Consider the following 21,941-nt stretch of genomic DNA (forward strand, 5'->3'; position numbering starts at 1 on the left):
TAGTTTCACATTAAGCATCTTGCTAGTTAAAGATGAACTAACAAAAACACATCCATGGAGTACGTCAATTGTATCTTAGTTCCAGAATCTTTAGGAGACAGTTAAGATAGGCCTTCTGAAGGTTTCCTAAACTCCTATCAGTACCTTGACATGCTTCCACTAGAGACTCCCATGGTACATTCCTGCTACCTAGAAGAGTCCTGTTCCTTGCCCTTCTTGGAGGAAGCTATCCTCTGGCAGCTATGTTCACACAAGGTCTCTGCAAGGCCATGTACAGAATGCTACTATGAACAAAATCATGTGTAGACAGTAAGAATTTGTCCTGTCTGACTCCCTTTTGGTCTTATAAGTTATTAGAAAAAGAAAGCCTGAAAGCACACTGCAAGGTTATTTCAGAACTGGACCACTTGAAAAAATAGATAAAAATCCTTGGGTTAGTTTTCCCCATTGCAAACTTAGTTGTCACTTTGTGAGAAATTTTCATTAATATTTGACAACCAATTTTTCTACTTTTTTTGATAAAATGTCACATGACAATGATACAATGTATTTGCAAAACAAATTTGTTTTAAGTTCTCCTATAGGTAAAGGATGCATTGCTTTCTTTACCATACATAGTAAGGAAACAATATAGTTTCAACTTAAGTTTATTCTTATGTATCAGTGTGACCCCCCCCCCGCCAATCTGGTTTCTAAGAAAACTATTTTCTTCCATCTACCATTAGCACAAGTCTTGACTTTCCCATTAATTTTCATTCTACCTGACAAAGAAGAGGATCGCGGTACATCTCCTCAATAGTCTGGTTGGTGTTTGCAATACAATTCTTTAAATCTGTTTGGGGGGGAGGAAAGAGTATCATGTTAAAATGTCCCATTCCACATCACACCATCTGCATCAACTAAGCCAGTAGAATTCATGTTTCTAATGATTTCAACTTCTCACTGTGGACCGTGGAAGTCTAAAAGAGTCTTAGCTCCAATTAAACACCAGAAAACCAGAAGTAGAGCTGTTATTCAAAGTGGTAGAGTGCTAGCTTTAGGTAAAAGAGCTCAGGGACAGTGCCCAGGCCCTGAGTTCAAGCCTCTCAACCAACCAACCAACAAACAAGCAAAATAAAATAGTGCTTTAGGTTATGCAAGCTTTGATTAAAAATATTTTGTAATTATAATAAAAAATAATTTTATTATATATAAAGAAGAAGCCATCTTATTTTAGGAAATAAACTTCACCATACTGGCAGAAAGAAATATAGGGCTAAATTTCTCAGATTAAGAAATTTGAAGCAATCTAGAATTTAATTTTTTTAATTAAAAAAAAAGCACAGAAGGAAAGGAATACTCTGAGCAATATGATAGTGAGGCCAAATGAATTTTACGATATGAAAGCTAATTCAATATTACAATGTGTGTACCACTCAGACATTCTGTCTCATTAAGTGTCAACAAAATATGCTTCACATGGACAGTAATTAAAAGAAGAAATCCAGGACTTCTGTTTGGGCAATCAAAGTGTGAATTCAGAAGCATGCTACAGAACAGAAATCTGATGTAGGAAAATCTGAGCTCAGGTTGTAGCTCAGTAGTAGAACATGTGCTTAGGAGGGAGGAAACAGGGATGGAAGAAGGGAGGAAGGAAAGGAAGACGGATCTCAGCAAAGGTAATCCCAAGTGTCTAAGCTTCTACAGGAATTTTGAGGCAGTAATCTAGGAAGGATCTTCCATAGGTATACAATGGGGGCATGCACCAGTCTTACCGGGCATGAAGAATGCAAAATCAACGACTAGCTAAAATTCAACAGCTTGTAGGATAATAGCAGGAAGCCTACTCAAGATACCAAGCATCCAAACACTTAAACAACAGAAAGTCAGGTTAAGAGTGCCAACCTTGTATGTCTTGTTCAATCTCACTCCTCCACCTCTGAAGACAGGTCTTAACGAAGTTCATCTCTTCATCAGTGACTGTTCGAGGAGCAGGGAGCATAGGCATTCCCAGGGAAGACCTTGGAGGGGTAGTCATTACCTCAGACTGGTGTAGACAGTCTTCAGGAGAAGAAAAGGAACTTTCAATATTCTGAGAAGGGCCTTCTGCACTTGTACTAAAGGAAGACCAAAAAAATAATGCTCAGCTGATATTTTCCACAAGACAGTCAGCCAAAAATTGGAAAAAAACAAACTGCTTTATAAAAAGAAACACACACACACACACACACACACACACACACACACACACACACACACACACACACACACACACACACACACACAGCTATTATTTGGTGAGTAGTAACTCTAAACATGTATTAAGCTAAAGTTTTAGTCATATAAATCATCTCACTTAAAAAATTTGGCTATGCAGCTGATGTTATTATCTTAATCTGAGTCCTTAAGAGGCAGAGGTAGGGGGACTGTGAGTTTGAGGCTGCCCTAGACTATCTCAAAAAACAAAAGTGGGTGTGGAAGACAGAACAGTTACTAAGCAACTCACCAGGAGGTGATGGAAAGATTCAAGCTCAGATCTTCCTGAGTCTATGGTTCATGTTGTATAATCATTACTCACAATGTTGTTTTTTTTTTTTTGGTCGGTCATGGGGCTTGAACTCTGGGCCTGGGTGCTGTCCCTCAGCTTTTCAGCTCAAGGCTAGTACTCTACCACTTGAGCCACAATGCCATTTCTGGCCTTTTCTGCTACCTTCCCAGCCCCTCACAATGGTTTCTCATGAAGAAAAAAAAAAAGAACCAGCAGGAACTTGGAAAAAGCATGTGATTGGAAAAATTTGGGATCATCTACAGTTTTGAGAAATGCAACTGCCTGAAGTGAGGCTATCTATTCAGGAACAAAACACATGGAGGAAAAAACAAACAAACAGCTGAGCATCTAGCTCACAGGCACATGCAATTTAGGTGACCCCTTGCAAGTCTCAGAGGGCATGGCTCTAAGACAAGTAATCCCAGATCAACTACATGTGAACTGGAGGGCCTAGCCTCAGAAAGGAAATAAAAAATCTTACCTACAAAATGGAAATCTATCTTCTTTCCATTAATGCTGTCAAATAACAAAGACTGAAGAATTCAAAGTAGGGACTGGGAAGGTGACTCAGTGGTAGAGCGCTTGCCTTGCATGCCTGAGGCCCTGGGTTCGATTCTCCAGCACCACATAAGCAAAAAGAAAAAAGCTGGAAGTGGAGCTATGGCTCAAGTGGTAGAGCGCTACCCTTGAGCTGAAGAGCTGCGGGACAGCGCCCAGGCCCAGAGTTCAGGCCCCACGACTGGACCCCCCCCCCAAAAAAAAAAAAGAATTCAAAGTAAATGTTAAGTACTAATTAACTGTTCAAACTGAAGTAACATATAAACAAACCAGCAATTATATTTGTTTCAAATTATACTTTGTTTCAAGCCAAAAATGTAAAACATCAACTTCCTTTTGCTTTGCCTTAAAAGAAATCTCATTGTTCACTCTGTCATGCACAAAATGGAGGGAAATGGAGGGAAGCCTCTTTTCTAAAAGAGCTAGATGGGAAAATAAACCCAAGTATCAGCAAAAAAGCAGGTATCTCAGTCTGAGGACACACACACACACACACACACACACACACACACACACACACACACACACACACACACACACACACACACACACACACACACACACACACACACACACACACACACACACACACACACACACACACACACACACACACACACACACACACTCTCTCTCTCTCTCTCTCTCTCTCTCTCTCTCTCTCTCTCTCTCTCTCTCTCTCTCTCTCTCTCTCTCTCTCTCTCTCTCTCTCTCTCTCTCCAACGAATACAAATATTGATATGAAAAATTGGGGAGAATGATGTTTTTTTGTTGTTGTCGGTCATGGGGCTTGAAATTTGGGCCTGGGCACTGTCCCTGAGTTCTTCAACTCAAGGTTAGCTAGCACTTTACCACTTGAGCCACAGCGCCACTTCCAGTTTTCTGGTGGTTAATTGGAGATAAGAGTCTCGCAGACTTTCCTGCCTGGGCTGGCTTTGAACCATGATCCTCAGATCTGTCTCCTGAGTAGCTAGGATTACAGGCATGAGCCAATGGTGCCTGGCTGATAGGGTTCTTTTTAACCTAAAACTCTTTACCTTCATGGATATTGATGGATAGTAGTACTTTAATTAGCTATTACATACATGAATACTTTATGTGGTCAAGTTGGTTTTGTCCCAGGAATACAAGGATGGTTCAACACATGCAAAAGAATAGACATTTAAAAAAAATCTACTTTCATTACCTTTCCTTGGATGTCAGATCAGAAACTGGGTAGTGCATTGAAGGAAGTGGCAAAGTCACGTGTGTGTCACTCTGAGACAGACAGCTTTCTGAGGCAGGCTTTGTACTGGCAAATTCAATAACATATTTCAACATGTCTGGGAGTGGGAACCGAGCAGGGCCTGAGCCATACTTCACATACCTAAGAAGCAAAGACAATGGTGCTCTACTGCTCAGGTCTGTGTGCATTTGAAGACTTGACAAAAAGATCTATCATGTAGTAGAGTCAAAAAGTTTATTCATAAAGGCATACAGTGAGTAGTTAATAGGATTCTTATTCCAGTGCCAAACAAAAATCAAACTTATTTGCAATATTATAACATTATCTTGGAGAAGAAATGGTGAATAGCTTTATTCTTAAACAATAAAAGTAGTGCAGGTAAATTTGCTAAGAAAATTCAATATAAAAATGTACTATAAACCAAGAAAGTCACTCCACCCATCTCAGTTCTACTTGCTAATAGACTCAACTAACAGGTTCTGGTAGATTTTCCCAGCAATGTCTCACACATGTACAAGCAGATATGTGTAACCTTTCAAGTATATTAAAAAATAAAGTCACCAGAATTTTAAAGTTATTTGTTAAAAAATATTAATCTAAGGAAAATACTCCCATGCTCTATTTTAAAATCTGAACAAGCTAGCATGTCTTGCTTGTTCCTGCTGGGTATATTTGATTGTATAAAAATAACTAAAAGTTTCTAGCAGTATAAAGTAAAACACTAATGAATTTAGGGTTCTATAAAATAATTCTTGGGTTGGTCTTCACCTTTGTCTCTACTCAGATGGTGAATAACAGGTCACAATACAAACTAGAGAAGACCTTCCTGGGGGAGAGGAAGATGCAAGGGATGTAGGGGGCAGGGGCCACCTGGAGCCTGAGAGGGAATTGTGGCCTCTCAAGGACAATTAATAAACGAGCTCATAATGGAGTAGAGCTGGGATTGATGTAGCAGGAAATCTAAAGAGGAAAAAGAACTGATAATTAAGGAGATTTCCTTTGTAAATGTTCTACCTAGACTAGGAAGAAATCACACTGACTCCTACTAAGGATATTAGCCCATATCCACAGAACTTGCAAATGCAAAACAAGCAAAAAAAGATTCTGCTATAAGAAAGGACTTCCCATATGTCAAAAATACCAGCCCCTTTAATCAATTAGCATCACCTTAAGCACTGCTCTTCTAAGACCTACAGTGGAACATCACAATAGTCATCTCTATTGTGTTTGTGAAGAAGACAGTAGGGGAGTGGAAAAAGTAAGAAAGATATGTATAATCAGAATTTGTGTTACTTACTGGTAATCATAATAAGTAATGGTATGACTTTGGGTAACTTCAGTCCCTGGGGACTATTATTTACCTATGGATAAGGCTACTTTAAACCTAGGAAAAAAATCGTTTTTTTTTTTTTTTTATATAAAATATTATAGGTGGTAAACTGTGACTTATTTCTTTTAAGTGCATCTGGGGCTGGAACTCAGGGCCTTTTGCTCTCATTTGGCTTGCTGGCTTGCAGAGGGTACTCTACCATTTGAACCATATCTCCAGCTCACCATTTTGCAGGTTAACTGGAAAATGGAGTCTCCTAGACTTTCCTACCTGGGTTGGCTTTGAAACCATGTCTTAGCCTCCTGAGTAGCTAGAATTTCAGACCTAAACCACCACATCCAACTATAAATTAATGTTTACATATAATCAAATTAACAATATTCTACTCTTTATTTTCTCTATTTCTTTTTTTTCTTTTCTCTTGGTCATGGGGCTTGAACTCTATAGACCTGGGAGCTGTCCCTCAGCTCTTCAGCTCAAGGCGAGCATTCTACCACTTGAGCTACAGTGCCACTTCCGGTTTTCTGAGTGGTTTATTGGAGATAAGAGTCTCATGGACTTTCTTGCCTGGGCTGGCTTTGAACCTTGATCCTCAGATCTCCACCTCCTGAGTAGCTAGGATTACAGGCATGAGCCACCAGTCCCCGGCTATTTTCTATATTTCTAAATGCAAAAGTATTCACAAACGTACCTTTCCAATTTTTGTTGAAGAACTTTTATTTCTTCCTTCAACTTTCGGACACATTCTCTCTTACTTCGAATAAGCTCCTTGCTCCTGTACATGTACCTAAACAAATGTTAATCCCACATATTTATTCTTCAAAACATGATACAAGTCTTACAAGTAGGGATGCAAAGAGACTTCAAGCAAATAAAGAGAATCTGTGAAAAGCAGTTAATATCATACTTAATAGTGAAAGACTGATACATTCCTCTTAAAATCACAAACAAGGCATGGATATACTCATTCACTTTTATTCACTGTTTCACTGAAGGTATTGTCAATTTAATAAGGTAAGATAAAGGAACAAAGGAAGAAGTAAAGCTCCTCTCTCTCCTTTTTGTGTGATCCTAGGGATTGAATTCAGGGCCTCAAGGCTTGTGCAGCAAGAAAGAGCTCTATCACTTGAGCCATACTCAAGAGCTGCCTTTTAGTTGATGACACTATCGGTTTAGAAAATTTTAGCCCAGTGATCCAATGTCAATTTGGAAAGAGATATGTTCTTATGCATATAAAGAACAAATAGAAAATAAAATTCAAAGACATTATAAAAACATCAAAACCATGATATATATATATATATATATTTAATGGAATATTCACTAGACTTTTCATCAAAAATTAGTTATTGTTCTGAGAAATTAACGAAGACTTAAATAAGTGGATAGGCACCATGTTCGCAGATTCAAAGACTCTTTACCGAAAGATTCAAATATTTTTTTAAAAAGCCAATAATTTTTCTTGTAGCTCTAGAAAATAGTTGGCCTACAACTGTAGGCCAGTCCAATTTCCTTAGGTTATATTCCTAAGATCACAAAGCAGGCACAGGGAATCTCTGGGTGATAGAAATGTTTTCTATCATAACTGTGGTGGTGGTTATTTGACTGTTTACATTTGTCAAAACTCATTAGCAATGTGCCTAATAATAGTGACTTTAATAGGGTTAAAATTCTATATAGTACGTCTCTCTGGGTTCCCACCACCACTACCCCAGGAATACAGATAGAATTCACAATAAAAACTATACACCAGCTGCTCTACATATAGCCTTGGCCCCATCCAGAGAAGCAAAGCATCCATCTAAAGCCTAGTTATTCAAGTTGTAATCCAGGGTTCAGAAGGGTCATTAACATGACTCTGGGAACTTCTTAGAAATACAGCCTCTGGAATTCCAACCCAGAACCACAGACTCCAAATAGCCTATTATTCAGATCACCAGATGATTGCTACACAGGACATATTGGGTGTAAGCTTATTTCTACTGCTGCATTACATCAGGAAGACAATGGACCAAGGACTCACCTGTCCATATAAATAATCTGAGGAAATTCCAGTTTATTATGAATTTTCTCTGGCTGCCCAAGAGATTGATTGAACTCAAATCTAGAGAGTTCAAAGGTCAACACTGGAGGTAGCTTTGTAAACCAACGCTATGTCCAGGATATAAATGAAGGAAAAAAAGAAAAAGAAAGATTTGAGTAATATAAGACCTACATTTAAAATATCTCTCTCCAAACTAGTCTTTTGGTAATAACGTTCAAATCAAATTTACAACATCTTTATCCCATACAGCAAATACACACTTAGAATCAGTTTATTAGAGAATATGATTAGACTTTACTCAAGACTCTAAATTTACGAGTCAGTCAACATTTTATTTAACTATTGTCCTTACTCTCAATATGTGAATGGACCAAGCATCTACACAACTCATTCACTAAATGAGTTATCGGTGTTCAAGAGGTTCAAATATTGAAGAAAACAGAGAGTCTAATCAAAGAACTGGATATAATGATCTAAAGGGCACTATTAAGGGTTTAACTATCTCTAGAAATTATCTAAAAAGACCAACACTGTATATAAATTATGCACTGTTTATTTATATTTGTTAACCATAATTGGAATCCCCTTTTCATCTATAAGGAAACAAAAATAATCTCATGAATTTTTAATCCCTCAAATTTCTGACCAAAAAAATCCCTGCTCTCCAGTGTAGCTATGTCTCTTAAGAAAGCCAGTCAAGTGGACTGTCCTACAATTGCAGGTTAACTGTTACTCAGTTTCAAGAAAGAAAATACTGACCTATCAAAGAAAAAAAAGTTTATTAATTGTCAAGGATCCCAGTTAAGAAAAAGCTATACCAGGAAAGGCATTTTGGTTCAATTTACCTGTATGCCACAGGTTCCCTTGAACAGCTTTTATTACCAAAGATACAACAAATAGTGCTCCATTCAGATACCCAGTTGGCGCAGCATGGTGAATCCGGACAGCCTATTTGACTTCTTCAGAGTCAAATCTAAATAAACAACTATATTTGTTTCTGTTTTGTTTTAACAGAGTTTCCATCTTTGACTACTGAGATCTGAGTAGCTAGTGCCCATTTCTTCTATCATAAGAAAATCCACTGGGTTGTACAGTGATATGCCTCCTCTTAGGAATTAGTTCTTCCCTTGAAAAGTTGAGGAGGCAGAAGCTCTTCTCATATTCCAAGACATAATGGACTTTCAAAAGGCTCCAGTTCAGCTACCTATTTGTATTGTTGTTAGGTTGGTTAATTTGTTTTCCTTTAGAAGAAGCAATCCAAGAAGTCCTGTACCTATTGAAAAGTGCTAATCACCCAGTCACATCCCTAACCCCAGACTCCCCATTTTAATTCAACAGAATAATACTTCTTTCTCCTATTATAATCCTTCAATAGACTTCCTGAGCATCACAATTTTGCCTCAAAATATATGATCAAAGCACTGTAGGGCAGGCAATTATACTAACAAATGCTAGTCACAAATTCTTGCCCTATGGTAATTTTGAGACAAATATCCTTCCTCTCCCTTTAACTCCCCCCCACCCCCGCACTTTGTTTCCAACCCAACAAAAACAAAAACAAAACCCCACATAAATAAAAAAAAATTTTAAAGTGTAAAAGCAAAGGCAGAATTTACAATTGAGAACAGTTTATACTATAATAGGGAAAATATTCTAAATGGCATACCATAGGAGTTAATCACTGTACTTTTACCCTCCGAAAATATGGAGGCAGTGGGTTCTCCCTACTCAGGTACAGGTAGGCTTCAACAGAAAGAGAGAAACTTGATCATACTTACAACATCAGAAGTAGCATATAACCTTTACATGATCAACTCAATTTCATAGTTTCAGTCAAGAATTTAGTTATCAAAGCACCAAGACACACTAACTGTAAATACTGTGAGACTTAAGACAAACTCAAGTTCCATTCAGTGTAGTTACTTAGCATGTGCCTGTAAGTTCATTCCTAGCAAACTGGCTTTGTTATTGGCAGAGCAAGTAAAAATATCCACCTTACCTCTTGTCCATACTTCACTGAGTGATCCGAAGGAAGAAGCTCAAAATCACCCTCCACCATGGCCCCTTCCAAACATTCATCTAAGTTGCGATAACCATTTACCTGGAGGGGATACTGGCCGAAGGTCTCATTGTTGCAAAAGGGCTTTCCTAGGCAAAGAGAGAGACAACTTCAAGAAATAACTTTAAGAAATAACATCCACATTGAAAATATCTATCACCTACTTTCAGCTCCAAGAAGACAATATCTTCTAAAATTCAGGAGTCTCCTGAAAACTAGTTAGTAATGAACACAGTCCTGGATGAGGGCCTCAAATGCACCAGTGGATACAGGCACACAGAGGTAACAGGTGCAGCTACAGCAACAACAGAACCAGCTGCGCACCTCTGATCAAAGACCTGCCTGACATCTGCAAAATGGTCTTGCCAAGAGAAGCTTTACCTAAACTAAACCCAACTTTACTCTAGTTACCAATTTGAAAGAGTAGTGAGAATTATATTAAAATGTTAAATACGCATCCTGGGAATGTGAGCATCAAAATGTCAGACTCTGGGGTAGACCAGACAAGCCAGTCTCGAAAATGTGTGTCAAAGAAAAAAGGATGGAGTCCATGGAGCCTATAGGTCTGTTGAAAAGACCTAAAAGATGAATCAGTCACAAATACATCACAACTGGATCATGAAAACTAATTAGAAAGTTTTATTTTTTTGTACACTAAGGATTTAAAAACAAACTAGGTATTTGATATTAAAAATGCTATTTTTAGGACTGGGAAGGTGGCTCAGTAGTAGAGCGCTTGCCTTGCATGCATGAGGCCCTGGGTTCGATTCCTCAGCACCACATAAGCAAAAAGAAAAAAAGCCGGAAGTGGTGCTGTGGCTCAAGTGGTAGAGCGCTAGCCTTGAGATGAAGAGCTGAGGGACAGCGCCTAGGCCCAGAGTTCAGGCCCCACGACCAGACTCAAAAAAAAAAAGAAAAAGCTATTTTTAGCTGGGTGCCAATGGCTCACACCAATAATGCTAACCTACTCAGGAGGCTGAGATGTGAGGATTACAGATATAAGCCAGCCTGCACAGGGAAGTCAATAAGTTTTTTATCTCCAATTAACCAACAAAGTGGAGGTAGATCAGTGGAGGTGTGGCTCAAATGAGAGTGCCAGCCTTTACTGAAAAAGGAAGGGACAGCATGAGGTTCTGAGTTCAAGCCCCATTACCCATGTAAACACAAATCATGAACATGTCTTTCCTAACTCAAAGCCAGACAGGGCAGGAAAGTCCATAAGACTCTTTTCTCCAATAAGCCATCAAAAAAACCAGAAGTAGAGTTGTGGCTCAAGTGAGTAGAGCACCAACACTGAGCGAAAAAGCTAAGAGACAGCAACAACACCCTGAGTTCCAGCTCCAGTACTAGCACACACAAAAAAAGTCCTATTTTTTTGAGTAGTAGTGTTAGGTTATGTTACAAAAAGATCATCAGGGGCTGGAGTATATAGCTCAGTGGTAGAATATATGGGCCACCAAACATAAAACTATGGGTTCAATCCATAAATCTATATTATCTATAAATAGATAATAATAAATTTAAATAAATAAAAGAGTAAGAGTAGGCATGGGTTAGATAAGGACTAGATGACTGTGAATCGACATTGGGGTCATGGTAGATGGTGATCCTGTATTTGCTCTATTTGTTCAGAATTCTCTAGTTAATGGGAATGTGGCTTAGTAGTACAGTGCTTGCCTAGAATGCAGGAAGCATTCCTCAGTAACACATACACAGAAAAAGCTGGAAGTGGCACAGTGGCTCAAGTGGTAAAGCACTAGCCTTGAGCACAGACAGGCTTATGGACAGAGCCTGGTCCCTGAGTTCAAGCCCCAGGACTGGCAAAAACATAAATAAAAATAAAGTAAAAATTGTGAGGAAGGTATTAAGGGCTTATGCCAAATTTTACCTGACGATATTAAAAATGCTGCTGGGCCAGGTAGCAGTGACTCAGGCCTGTAATCCTACCTACTCAGGAGGCTGAGATCTGAGGATCACAGTTCAAAGCCAGCCTGGGCAGGAAAGTCTGTGAGACTCTTAATTCCAATTAACCAACAGAAAACCGGAAGTGGCGCTGTGGCTCAAGTGGTAGAGCACTAGCCTTGAGCTGAAGAGCTCAGGGACAGTGTCCAGGCCCAGAGTTACAACTAACCAAAAAAAAAAAAAAAAAAAAAAAAGGCTGTTGGCTTTTATAAAAGGTGGTTGAACCTGTCAATTTGTTTCAAATGATTATAATAGTTGAAAAATTGTCCCTCTTTGCTCCATCAGTAATAATAGTTAAAGTAATGAATGAAACCTTATATAGAGCTCATGTACTCAATCTAATAACTGTTAGATTGGGAATAATTCATTAAGCAATGTAGAGACTTGTCTGCATGTTTCTTTAGGATGTTAGGTATTTATGAAATTTTAAAAAATCAGGTATTTTTATACTTGCTTTTTTTCAATCTGTTCTTCAGATCTAATCATAATAAATTGATAGTTTGATATTTAGCAACATAAAAAATAAATATAAAAATTGTGTTCAGCACATAGCTTGAACAAAGCTCTAGAACAGAAAAACATTTTTGGCAGTTTGACTCAATAAACTCTTTTAAAATTAGGTTTGCATCGGAAAAGGCAACAGAGAAAACTGAGTCATATCATGTATATCTGACATGAATGCTACATTTGGCTGTGCAGACGTAAGACAACTTTACATACCAACTCTAAGATACAGGTTGTGCCTACTTTACAGAGGAAGAAACTGAAGATCTAGAAATTCCCATACTTCGACCACAACCACACAGATCCTAAGAGGCAGTCCCTGTGTGCTGGACTCTCCAATTATTCATCTCACTGCCTCTCTGGAAGGACAGAAGGATGCAAATATAGCTGCAGGGCCAGAATTTACCTTCACGAACCCCTTCTGTCAGGAAAGTCCCGTAGAATAGCTGCACCATAGGATTTTCAGATTTGTTCCTGGGATTACTGCTATTACCAAAAGAAGAAAAAAGGGGGAGACAATGATGTATCATCTGGATCAAATATGTGCTACAGACAAAACCTAAGCAAACATAAAAACAGTACATTCTCATCAAGCACAGAGTCAGATACAGTCTACAGTAGGACAAACAAATCAGCTCAAAATATTCTGAGTGGCAACAATAAAAATGCAGTAAAAGGTTTCATTCTATAAGCTCCCTTAAACTGTGTAAACTGCTCTTTGCAAAGCCATTTTAGGATATTATTTTGTGAACTCAGAGTTAAACTATTTAAAGAAATTTCTCAGGGTCTTATTACGTGCGGGTGGCAGACATTCCTGGCTCTTCTTTTCTGCAGTGACTGAAATGAATAGTACCCATCCTCAGCACATTGAAGCAGACCTCATGAGTGACCTTGATGAAATGCAGTGGCATGCATTCACATATGCAAGATTTCATCCTTGACTGATCTACCTGTTTTCAAATATAATTTACAGCAGTGGCTAGGATTTTAATGAATTAATAGCTAGAGTCCTGGGGATTAGTAAAAAGGTTGAGGTTTAAAGGATGTATATTCACACAAAGGAGGGGAAAGCTAAAGCAGTGGGAATACACAATGATAGCTCAATGGTCACCCGTAGGTCTGATTAAAACCAGTAATGATTTCTCCCATACCGTATTCTCAGAGGTCACCATGAGTCAGAAGGATGCAGAAACAAACCCTCAACACTCACTTAACATTAACAGCTAGCTGGAACGCGTCCTCCAGCCAGTCCAGGAGCTTGTGTGTGAACTCACTCACATCTTGCTACAAGAGAGGCACAAATTGTGTAAGTTAGATACAATGTTGTTTGTAGGAAAGTGGAAGTTTGTCCTAAATCCCAATAATGAATTAAGAGTCTACTGGTATGAAAGCATTCCTTTTGCAGGACCAAACATGATGAAGATAGAGGAAAAACAGGGACCAAGCTACCGCAGACAAAACACAATGTGTACTTGGGCAACCTGATTAAGTTCTCCTGAGAAGGAAACTAGAACTACCACTCCAAATTTCCCAAACAGGTGCTACAAACAGATTGTGATCCTCCAGAACAATGAGCAATCTGAATGAAGAGAGAGAACATTCATAAAATGTTTCAAGAGCACTGGATCCAGGAAGAACTGACCCAACTGCAAGGAATGGTTTTGTGTGTCAACAGGAGGCAGAAGGAGCAAAGTATTAATGGCTAAAAGAGAAAGTGCTTAGAAAAGCTGCTGAACTCAGGTTTCCATGGTCTGAAAAGTAGGATCTCTACAAAGAAATGCACTTTTCTGGGTGACCCCCTGCTATGGTGGGCTAAAACATTTTTTCAATCTCCCTTCTACTTCAATGGTCTCTAAGTGTAACATTTCCTCCTCTCTTCAGAACACCAGCTCTACATAGCTCACTCTCTCCCTTCTTCTGCATGCACATGTGTACTCTCTTCTCTTTCTGTCCACTGTAAAAGCAAAATACAGGGCAAAAGCTGGTATCCACAGACCAGTTTAGTCATGTTCTCAGCTTGTTTTAATATTGAAATAACATCACAGTAATAATGCTTCCTTCCAACTCATACCTGCTGTTCCTCTGATGACCGGAATGCTCCCTTTAACAGGTCCAGGGCTGCAGAAGGGTCTACAAATTTTCGATTTGATCCCATCATCAAAGCAAATAAATATTGAAGCTCTTGCATAAAAACAATATTTCTCTTTTCCTGTAGAAAACATGACTATATGACTCTTGTAACATCTTAATTGGAAAATTAGACCATACAAAGAGAAAAGTTGTTGGTAATCACTAATTCTTATGTGTCCAAATCAAGGTCAGGGTGAGGCCACAAACTACACCCAGGGATTCTGGTAAGGACTGCCTGTGTAGAGGTGTCTCTACCAAGAAAGGGTAACTACAGAGAGGCCAAGAGAAAAGACAGAAAGGTCCATTTTTTGAAGCTGTCTCCATCCTGTTAGAGGAATACACTACACTAAGGTGAAATCTAGGGTTATATTGCTGGAAAGAGATTATATTCTGGCTTCCACATCATGTCATCTGCTCTGTACTGCTTGGCCTGAGCAGTCAATGGCAGAGAGTTGGATGCCACACAAAGAACAGGTATTCTGAGAGCCCCACCCCACAGCAGCACACTGCTAAGCTGGCAAAGTAACTCAACACACTCTGTTGGAACTGTTTTTCTACTTTTATTTCTAATTTTATATTTTTACAAATTTTTATTTCATGTCACTGAGGAAAAAGAACAATTAAAAAATGAAAACAAGGAGCCAGGCATTGGTGGCTCACGTCTGTAATTCTAGCTACTCAAGAAGCTAACATCTGAGAATCATGGTTCAAAGCCAGCCCCGGCAGCAAAGTCTGTGAGATTGTTTTTTTTTTTTTTTGTCCATCATGGGGCTTGAACTCTGGGCTTGGGCGCTGTCCCTCAGCTCTTCAGCTCAAGGCAAGCGCTCTACCTCTTGAGCCACAGCGCCACTTGCAGTTTTCTGAGTGGTTTATTGGAGATAAGTGTCTCACGGACTTTCCTGCTCAGGCTGGCTTTGAACCGCGATCCTCAGATCTCAGCCTCCTGAGTAGCTAGGTTTACAGTGTGAGACACCGGCACCCAGCTTGTGAGATTCTTATCTCCAACTACCTACCAGAAAAAAACCTTAAATGGCTTTGTGGCTCAAGTGGTAGACTGCTAGCCTTGAGCAAAAGAAGCTTAGAACAGTGCCCAGTCCCTGAGTTCAAGCCCTAGGACCAGCAAAAAAGAAATGGTTATCATCTTTAGTCAACAAGCATCCACTTACTGTGTGACTTCGACAGTTTTCAAGTATATTCTGTGGTAGAGTATAGCTGAGAACAAGTCTTCGAAATTCAGGCAACTGAAAAAGAGACTGGAAGGAAGAAAGAAATTCATAAACTGTTTTTCCAAATAACTACAGCAAAAATGAAATAATCTAAAGCCTATAAGAGGATTAAATAAATTACTACATTTCTATGATAGACGATTATGTTGCTATTAAAATAATACTGAAAGATACAGTAGTTCCTGCTGATAATCCCAGTAACTCTGGAGGCAGAGATTGGGAAGATTGTAATTCAAGGCCAACTCAGCCAATAGGCTGGGAATGGGGGCACATACCTATCATCCCATGAGAAGCATAAATAAAAGGATTGTGATACAGGCCAAAATAAAACCAAAGAACTGGGTGCATGACTGAAGTGGCACAGCACTTGCTCAGCAAGTCTGCCAACAGGTTAGGTATACCTGGACCCATGACACTGCCCATGCTAGTAGGGCTGGGTGAGCTGCATGCTTCTGGCCCTCAGTTGTCCCTTCTCTCCTCCTCCCAGCTCATGGGTTTATACAGCACACTTTTATTCCTGCTCTGCTGGAGACCCTCATAATACTCTCCAGAGTATATGGCTTCATATTCTCAGTAGCCTCCCATAACCTCGTCACTTCTAACCTCATCACTTCTGTTGAAAGCTAATTTCCCCCAAGATGCCTTTATTTTTCAAAACCACAAAACTGCAAACTAATATGACCCACTATCAATATGGTTCTTTACCAAATGCTGGCCACTTCTCTGTATGATTTACATCCTCCTCCTCCTCTTCTTCCTCCTCCTCATCCCCTTCCCCCAGTCACCAAAGTTCAGAGCATCAGTAGGACTCATCTTTTCCTTTCTTAGGCATTCATATCCAATAAACCCCATGGTCTTTCAACTCCACCAGTGGAGTTTTATATCTACTCCCCATCCCTACTACCACCCCTCCATCTCGCCACTAAACCATCCCTGCTCTTCCAGCTCACAGATGCCTTCATTGCTTGCTTAGACCACCGCTCACCTGATCTCCCTGTCTCCAGAACTCCCCATCCACCAACTCATTTGCCACAGGTTCTTCTGACAACTCCTTAATACATCTGAAGTTAAGCTTACACAGAAGCTTACTGGGTACTTAACCTGCTAACAGTTCTCCTTCCAATTCCAAGTCCTGCCATGTTCCAAGGTGACATCAGTCAACACCCATGAGGATATCTTAAGCCCCGTATTCAGAATATACCACAGATCCATGGGCAAGAGGCATGGCTCAAGAGGTGCAGCAGCTTATCAAGTGCAAGTCCCTGAGTTCCAACTCCAGTACAAGACAGACAGACAGAGCAGGGGTGAGCAAAAACAAGAATCCAAATACTTCTCTACTTCTATGGTCCAAGCCACCATCACATCAAGAAGATAAATGCAATGGCTTCTGCCCGACCTTCTGGAACTCCTCACCACATGTGGAACGTCATCTGCAGTGAGTCTTCCCATTGCTCTTAATGTCTGGCCACTCAGGACTCCTCGATGTTCTAAGAACACATCAAGCCCATTCATACCTTAGGGCTGTTACTCTGGGTTTCTTCACTTGTAATCTGACGTGTTCTCTCCTGGACCTCCCCTTAGCTAGACCTTCCTAGCATCCCTACTATATCTCCTTTAGCAATTCCAATCTTACCTGCTCTTTTCTTTTCCTTTTTTATGGGGGGGTGGGGGTGGGGTGGGGTGGTGGAGGGTTGGTCGTGGGGCTTGAACTCTGGGCCTGGGTGCTGTCCCTGAGCCCTTCAGCTCAAGGCAAGTACTCTACCACTTGAGCCACAGCGTTACTTCCAGTTTTCTGGTGGTTAAATAGAGGTAAGTTTCATGGACTTTCCTGCATGGGCTGGCTTTGAACCGTGATCTTCAGATCTCAGCCTCCTGAGTAGCTAGGATTATAGGTGTGAGCCACTAGCACCAGGCTGTTTTCTACTGGATCAATTACAGACTAATACAGACTGTAACTTTATTTAGCCAGTTAATCATCCAGTTAGTTTTTTAGTTAGTTTTGTCCACCTCACCTCAAAAAAAATTTGTAAAAACACATCTGTCTTTTTCACTCTATTTCAAAAGCCTGTAAGTCTTCTTCAACTCTCTCGCATATACACAGTTCACCAAATCCTACAGGTTTGTTCTATTCAATACCTCAAGAATGCTTTACTTCCCAATCTAAAGTCCTTTTACTACCTCTACTTCAGTCTACATTCAACAGCATTCAGTAGATGCTGACCCTAAACTCTTATTCATTATATTTACAACCACAGATTTTATTTTCAAGACTGCCCATTTTGGACATCAGAGCATGTAATCCCAAAAAACACAACATCAACTATAATATAAGAATGCTACAGTAGGGGCTGGGAAGGTGGCTCAGTGGTAAGAGTGCTTGCCTTGCATGCACAAGGCCCTGAGTTCGATTCCTCACCACCACAAAACAGAAAAAGCTGGAAATGGTGCTGTGGCTCAAGTAGTAAAGCACTAGCCTTGAGCTGAAGGGCTCAGGGACAGCGCCCAGGCCCACAGTTCTGGCCCCACAACCGACAAAAAAAAAAAAAAAAAGAATGCTACAATAAAGACAAACCAGTTTCATAAAACTTTTGATTTTATTGAGATTTATATTTTCACATTTGAATTAAATAAACTACAAAATTACTTTCAGAAGGCACCACTGGTCTCTAAAATATATCATACCTTTGGGCTGGGAAGGTGGCTTAGTGGTAGAGCACTTGCCTTGCATGCATGAGGCCCTGGGTTCAATTCCTCAGCACCACATAAGCAGAAAAAAGCCGGAAGTGGTGCTATGGCTCACGTGGTAGAGCGCTAGCCTTGAGGTGAAGAGCTGAGGGACAGTGCCTAGGCCCAGAGTTCAGGCCCCACGACCGACAAAAAAATAAAAAATGAAAATAAAAAAAATAAAATATATCATACCTAGCTGGATACTGGTGGTTCACACCTATAATCCTATCTACTCAAAAGGTTGGAGGGCTCAGTAAAATCAGCCCAGAATGACTTTTTTAAGTCTGTAAGATTCTACCTTCAATTAACAGCCAAAAAAAGCTGGACTGGAGATGTGGCTCAAACGATAGAGCACTAGCTATGAGCAAAAAAGCCAAGCAAGAACACAGGGCCCTGAGGTTTAGCCCTAGTAAAGACCAAAAACAAAACATACCTGAATAACAGCACTGAACCAACATGTGTTGCCAACATTTTTCAGCCCAACTGGCCAACCATCCACTCTCCTCCAGTCATTGGGATTGGGGTTTTCTCCCCAGACTTCACAGCGTTTTCTCTTTGAGCGTTTAGTTTCTGCACAGGTTGCCTCATGCATCCTATATTGTGCCAACAACCACAAGTCAAAACAAAAAATAGTTTAAAAACAGTGTAGAGGATGTCAGCAATTTTTCCAAGACTATATAAAATGCTGGCCCGGTAGCCCTCTCATAGCATGCTCTTTACCAAGGCAACACTAGGCCCATTTAGTAAAGGCAGTAAATGATTAGCCTCTACCCCCTTCACCTGAGAGGACTCTCCTCTGGGACAGCTATAACCATATAAGGCAGCAAGATCACCTAAACCTCACAGGTCATATGGGTCACCTGACGGCACACCTTGGGGGCAGCTATAACCATATAAGGAGCAAGATCTCCCAAACCTAGGAGGTTATAAAAGGCCACCTGAGACAATAGCCTATACTTCTCTCTGGTGAGAGGGGGGTCTGGTTGGTCTCTTTATTGACAATAAACCTTTTCTTTGTTATTTGTACCTGGAAGTCTGTGTGTTTTTCTGGCAATGTCTTATTTACTAGAAAACAAAATGCCTAGAAACTATTTACTGTGTAATCAATGGCTTTGGTAGTTGCTGAAAGATAAAAATTTAAGTGGGGGTAGCAGATGAAGCTCAAGAGGTAGAGCCTGCCTAGCAAGAACAAGGCCTGAAACTAAATGCTAGTACCACCAAAGAGATTAGAATGTAAGTAAAAAGCAAAGTTTAAACAGAAACAATAACTGTTTCACAGGAGACTTTTACTATTGGGATTCTGATGAAATAGAATTGAGACTTCAGACTATGGCAAAATGCAACACTACCTCAAAAATAACCAGAGCAAAAAAGGCTAGGGGCATGGCTCAAGTGGTAGAAGGTTGCCTAGCAAGCTCAAGGCCTTGAGTACAAACTCCCAAACCATAAAAAAAAAAAAAAAACAAAAAAAACCAAAATACCGTAGACTGCAATAAGACCATCGTATAGTTGGCTTTTTCAAAACTGACTCCAAAGAGTAAAGTAGGCTAATGTGTACTGTTCCTCCTTAAATCTTATTCAGTGCTCCTAGTTATATAATCCTAGTACTAAGGCAGCAGGAGGATCACATGTTCAAGGCAAACCTGGGCTACATAGTATGATCCTGTCTCAAGAAAAGAAAAGAGGTGGGATGTGGCTCAAGTGATAGAGAACCTGCCTACCAAGTGCAAAACCCTGAATTCAAACCATAGTACCATAATCAATTCAATTTTTATTTAAAACAAAAAGGAAGAGAGAAAGGCTGGGAGGAAGGTAGAGAGAAGAGGGAAAGAGCTAGGGAAGGAGAGAGAGAGGTGGAGAGAGAAGAGGGAGAAAGGAAAGAAGGAAGGGAGGGATTTTATTCAGGTACCTTTAAAAAAGCTTGGCATAATTGACCCTGATGGGCATTTCCAGACTATTACTTTGAGCTACACACAAATATTATAAATTAAAGGAATAACCTGTTAAGATCTCTTCCATCAGCTTGAATTTTGGGGGACTCCAGAAGACTCAAAGCAATGGCAGCCTGAAGGTCATCCTTGTTATCATGAGTAAGGTCTATTACTTCTTTAAAATAAATAGAAATTTAATTAGTCCACAAGCAAGAAACTGCCTCTCTGTCTGCAGACTAAAAAAAAGTAAAAACATTCCCCATATCAGATATACTCCCTAAGCTCTTACCACAATGGCACATTTGTGCAAGAACAATTGTACTACTCTGTCCTTGAGTCAAACGAATAACTTATAGCTACACTGTAACCTTACACTGACCAACAGTAGAGAAATAAGCCAGTAAAATGCAACAAATCAAATATTCTTTCTGTAATCTCCTTCCACAAACTCAAAAATATAACTTGTATCTCTATTTATAGACTCTATAAAATATCCGCTTAATGTAGAACATTTAAGGAAGAACTTCTGAATCCGGAACTCATCTAGAGAATGGAGAACCTATTTAACACACTTTAAGTGTGGACACCCAGTACATGCTTACAGAAACTAGTTAAGAATAGCTAAGAGAAAGGAAAAATGACAAGCTCACACATGACCAAAGATACAAAACCTCAAAATGTTAGCAAATACAATATTGTAAAAGAAAGATTACTTTTAAGACCAAGTTAATTTCCAAGTTAAGACCAAGTCAACTGTAAGAATGCTGAGTTAATATTAGGAAACTATATCACTAAACAGTTTTTAAAACTGATCACGATCATTTCAATTGCAACCGAAAAAAATATTTGTTAACTTTTAGGTAAAAACTCCAAGCTAACTTTAAAGGGAAAAGAATATTCTCAGTCTGAAAGAGACCACCCATGAGAATCCCACAACAAACCTACACTTAATGGTGAAATAATACATTTCTTAAAAAAAAAAAAAAGACTAAAAGAAAGATGTCTATTATTATTTTTTTTATTCACCATGGTTTTGTAAGTACTAGTTAGTCTGAGTCTGAGGGTATGGCTGTGCATGTCTGTGATTTCAGTGCCCAGGATGGAGAGTTTAAGACCAGCCTTGAATGCAAGATCTGTATTAAAAAAAAAAATCTATCTCTCCATCCATTTGAATAATAAGAAGCAAAGCATGCAGTGCTAAGTCAGGGAACTTTCTCTTTTCTGAGCCTGCTTCTCTGGAGAGTTTATCAGGCTCCTAGTGTTACTTATCAACCACCACAATTGCAAATTTACCTATTCCAGCCTAGGTTTCTTGCGTAAACTGCTCATCTGAGATTCTACTGCCTTACAGACACCTCTGCCTACATATCTGATAGTATCAAAACTGATCTCTTCCCATCTCAAGCCAGCCAAAAACTCTAGATCTTCCCATCGCTGCCTCTTCAGCACTGGAACTACAGGTACAAACCAATGGACCCAGCTTACCGTCATCTTTAACTCCTCTTTCTCTCATAGCCTGCTTGTCCTCTGTACACCAAACCCACTGCCTTTATCTAAAGAGTACTATACAGCCAAAGACCAGCACTTCTCACCTCTCCAGCACTGCAGCCAGGCCCAAGCTTCCATCATGCACTGTAATGTATAGTAGCCACCTCACAGCCTCGGCTTGCTGACCATCCTGTATTCCTCACTACACCCTCTTTCATCTCCTATGCACA

General features: G+C 39.7%; 1 protein-coding gene across 10 annotated transcripts in view; it reads right to left on the reverse strand.

Moving 5' to 3' along the window:
* Usp28 (ubiquitin specific peptidase 28) overlaps positions 1 to 21,941 on the reverse strand; it is a 57,033-nt gene that overhangs the window by 14,890 nt on the left and 20,202 nt on the right. For 4 of the 10 annotated variants that reach the window (XM_070038495.1, XM_070038494.1, XM_070038490.1 and 1 more), the window contains exons 4-15: positions 20,293 to 20,398; positions 18,726 to 18,885; positions 15,506 to 15,592; positions 14,281 to 14,418; positions 13,420 to 13,493; positions 12,616 to 12,695; positions 9,684 to 9,832; positions 7,664 to 7,791; positions 6,332 to 6,427; positions 4,272 to 4,451; positions 1,885 to 2,096; positions 762 to 832 (exon numbers count right to left, since the gene is read on the reverse strand). In XM_070038495.1, coding sequence (XP_069894596.1) covers positions 762 to 832; positions 1,885 to 2,096; positions 4,272 to 4,451; positions 6,332 to 6,427; positions 7,664 to 7,791; positions 9,684 to 9,832; positions 12,616 to 12,695; positions 13,420 to 13,493; positions 14,281 to 14,418; positions 15,506 to 15,592; positions 18,726 to 18,885; positions 20,293 to 20,398 — 1,481 coding nt within the window. Of the gene's footprint in view, positions 1 to 761; positions 833 to 1,884; positions 2,097 to 4,271; positions 4,452 to 6,331; positions 6,428 to 7,663; positions 7,792 to 9,350; positions 9,419 to 9,683; positions 9,833 to 12,615; positions 12,696 to 13,419; positions 13,494 to 14,280; positions 14,419 to 15,505; positions 15,593 to 16,978; positions 17,053 to 18,725; positions 18,886 to 20,292; positions 20,399 to 21,941 lie in introns of those variants that run through there. The other 6 variants (XM_070038500.1, XM_070038499.1, XM_070038491.1 and 3 more) reach the window with 4 other exon arrangements.

Source organism: Dipodomys merriami, unplaced genomic scaffold (genome assembly GCF_024711535.1).
Source record: "Dipodomys merriami isolate MVZ:Mamm:240054 unplaced genomic scaffold, mDipMer1.0.p SCAF_29, whole genome shotgun sequence".
Lineage (NCBI taxonomy): Eukaryota > Metazoa > Chordata > Mammalia > Rodentia > Heteromyidae > Dipodomys > Dipodomys merriami.